The 2,506-nt window shown below is 39.3% G+C and overlaps 2 protein-coding genes across 2 annotated transcripts in view; both read left to right on the top strand.

The window, feature by feature from the left end:
• Positions 1-737, top strand: part of LOC102201852 (protocadherin alpha-3-like) — a 14,446-nt gene extending 13,709 nt beyond the window's left edge. The window contains exons 4-5 of the mRNA XM_005719972.1: positions 36-228; positions 729-737. Of these exons, the coding sequence (XP_005720029.1) occupies positions 36-228; positions 729-737 (202 nt within the window). The remainder of the gene's footprint in view (positions 1-35; positions 229-728) is intronic.
• Positions 738-884: 147 nt separating this feature from the next.
• The window catches only part of LOC102202144 (protocadherin-10-like), a 2,743-nt gene continuing 1,121 nt past the window's right edge, over positions 885-2,506 (top strand). Inside the window, exon 1 of the mRNA XM_005719973.1 lies at positions 885-2,498. Coding sequence (XP_005720030.1) covers positions 885-2,498 — 1,614 coding nt within the window. The remainder of the gene's footprint in view (positions 2,499-2,506) is intronic.

The following is a 2,506-nucleotide window of genomic DNA, read 5'->3' on the forward strand; positions in this document are numbered from 1 at the left end:
AGCATCATCGTACTGATTGCAATGCAGTGCTCCAAATCCACAGACTATACTTCTAAATATCTGCCAGAGACTAATTATGATGGGACACTGTGTCACAGCATCCAGTACAGATCAGGAGAGAAGCGGTACATGCTCGTTGGACCCAGAATGAGTATAGGATCTACTATAGTACCTGGGAGTCATGCAAATACTCTAGTGCTACCTGATCGGAGACGAGCATCTGAAGAGGTAAGACATTTATGTTAGAGAACGCAATAGTTTGCAGTCATATTACTTCATTCACCTTCTATAACTTCACAGAAAGGCATTTGGACCAGCCGTTATTCACTGTCCGTTTTCTTGAGATAGTATTCATATCCCGATTAGAAAATTATTTTAAAAATAAATTTAAATACTATAAATATGTTGTATAAAAATATCAGACTATTAGTATTTAAAGTTATTATCTGGAAACATCTAACGTTTTTCAGAATTTAATTATACTGTCTCCACTTAGAACCTTCTAATTAGCTAATGAGGAAAAGTGATTTTCAGATTCCTCTAAGTCTGTAAGTCAAAGTAAATAAAGATGCTCCTTTAGAATTACCTGGAAACAGCTGCAGTATTTTGACTTTCTTGCAATACACAACGAATTCGCACGGTGTCAGTGTGCTGGCAAAAGACAGACTGTATCTTGTCGTCATTGCATTAGGGTTCCACATTTTTATTATCTCCTCGGTTCCCTACAGACAGAATAAGTTGAATGGATGCTGCGATCGTTTTACAAATTTTCCGGATTTGTTACGTCTTTTGAAATAAGCATCTCATAGGTATGTGCGTGTTGGACTCTTTTCTTATGACACTGTGACTTACACCGCGAAGAGTTGGTTAATTTTGTTTTAATGATGGGACAAAGAGGATGCGACCAAACGTGGATGAAAGGACGGAGTGTTGTGTGCTTGATCGCTATGCTTCTGTGCGGTGTGGCATCGGCTCAATTAAGATATTCCATTTCTGAGGAAGTTGAAGAAGGAACTGTGGTTGGAAATGTAGCAAAAGATTTGGGATTAGATAAAAGCACACTAAAAGGCAGGAAATACCGAATTGTAACTAGTGCCATAGATCCTCTTTTTAATGTGGATCAAAACGACGGGATCCTGTACGCGAGAAGAAAAATCGACCGGGAAGAGGTTTGCGAGCGGAGCAGTACTTGTACAATAAATCTGAAAACGGTGCTAGAAAACCCACTGGAAGTTCATTATGTTGCTATAGAAGTGGTGGATTTAAATGACCATTCTCCCACATTCCCTGAAAAAGAGACAACACTGGAGATTTTTGAGTCTGTGCTACCAGGCGTGCGAATTCCGCTGCAACCCGCACGAGATCCAGACAGTGGCCCCTTCTCTCTTCAGCAGTATAAACTTAGCTCTAATGACCACTTTCGTTTGGAAGTTAAAGACTCAGGAGACGACGGTAAAATACCTGTACTGATTGTTCAAAAATCGTTAGACAGAGAGACTGCAGGAAGCCACACGCTCATACTAACGGCCATGGACGGGGGTAAACCTCCGAAATCGGGTACTATGAATATTCTAGTCAGTGTTTTAGATGTAAATGATAATGGCCCCATTTTCTCTAAAGATGTTTACACAGTGATGCTTCATGAAAATGCTCCGGTAGATACAACAGTCATTCAGGTAAACGCAACAGATTTAGATGATGGACCCAACGGGGATGTGGTTTATTCGTTTAGCAATGGCGTGAATCGTAAATTCTTTAAGCTTTTTGATATTAATCAGAAAACAGGTGAGATCATTGTAAAAGGGTTAATAGACTATGAGGAGAGAGACAGATACGAAATTGAAATTCAGGCATCAGACAAAGGCCTGCCTCCAATGGCTACACAAAAAAGCGTGATTATTAAGATAGTTGATGTGAATGATAACGCACCTGATATAGAGGTTACATCATTTTCCAGCTCTATCCCAGAAGATTCCAGACCTGGAACTACAGTAGCGCTTATCAGTGTAAATGATTTGGACTCTGGAGTGAATGGAAAGGTTATTTGTAGTGTAATTGATGATGTCCCTTTTGTTTTATCACCATCTTTACAGGACAAAATGTATTCATTAGTAACCAAGACAACTCTAGACAGAGAGAAACAGTCACAATATATAATAACAGTAGTTGCAAAAGACTGTGGCCAACCATCGCTATCATCTGAAAACACAATAAGTGTTACGGTGTCCGATGTGAATGACAATAGTCCAGAGTTTTCACTCAGCCCATATACTTTCTATATTACTGAAGGGAACAGTCCAGGAGCTTCAGTGTTTTCTGTTAAAGCCTCTGATCGTGATGAGAATGACAATGCGCGCATTTCCTATCATATTATCAGAGATGGAAGTGAGGATAATAAAGTCACTTCATTTCTAAACATAAACTCTGAAAATGGGGACATTTTAGCGCTGAAAAGTTTTGATTTTGAAACGCTGAAAACTTTCCAGTTCCAAGTTGTTGCCTCAGA

Source organism: Pundamilia nyererei, unplaced genomic scaffold (genome assembly GCF_000239375.1).
Source record: "Pundamilia nyererei isolate P.nyererei 1_Seehausen unplaced genomic scaffold, PunNye1.0 scaffold00001, whole genome shotgun sequence".
Taxonomy (NCBI): Eukaryota; Metazoa; Chordata; class Actinopteri; order Cichliformes; family Cichlidae; genus Pundamilia; species Pundamilia nyererei.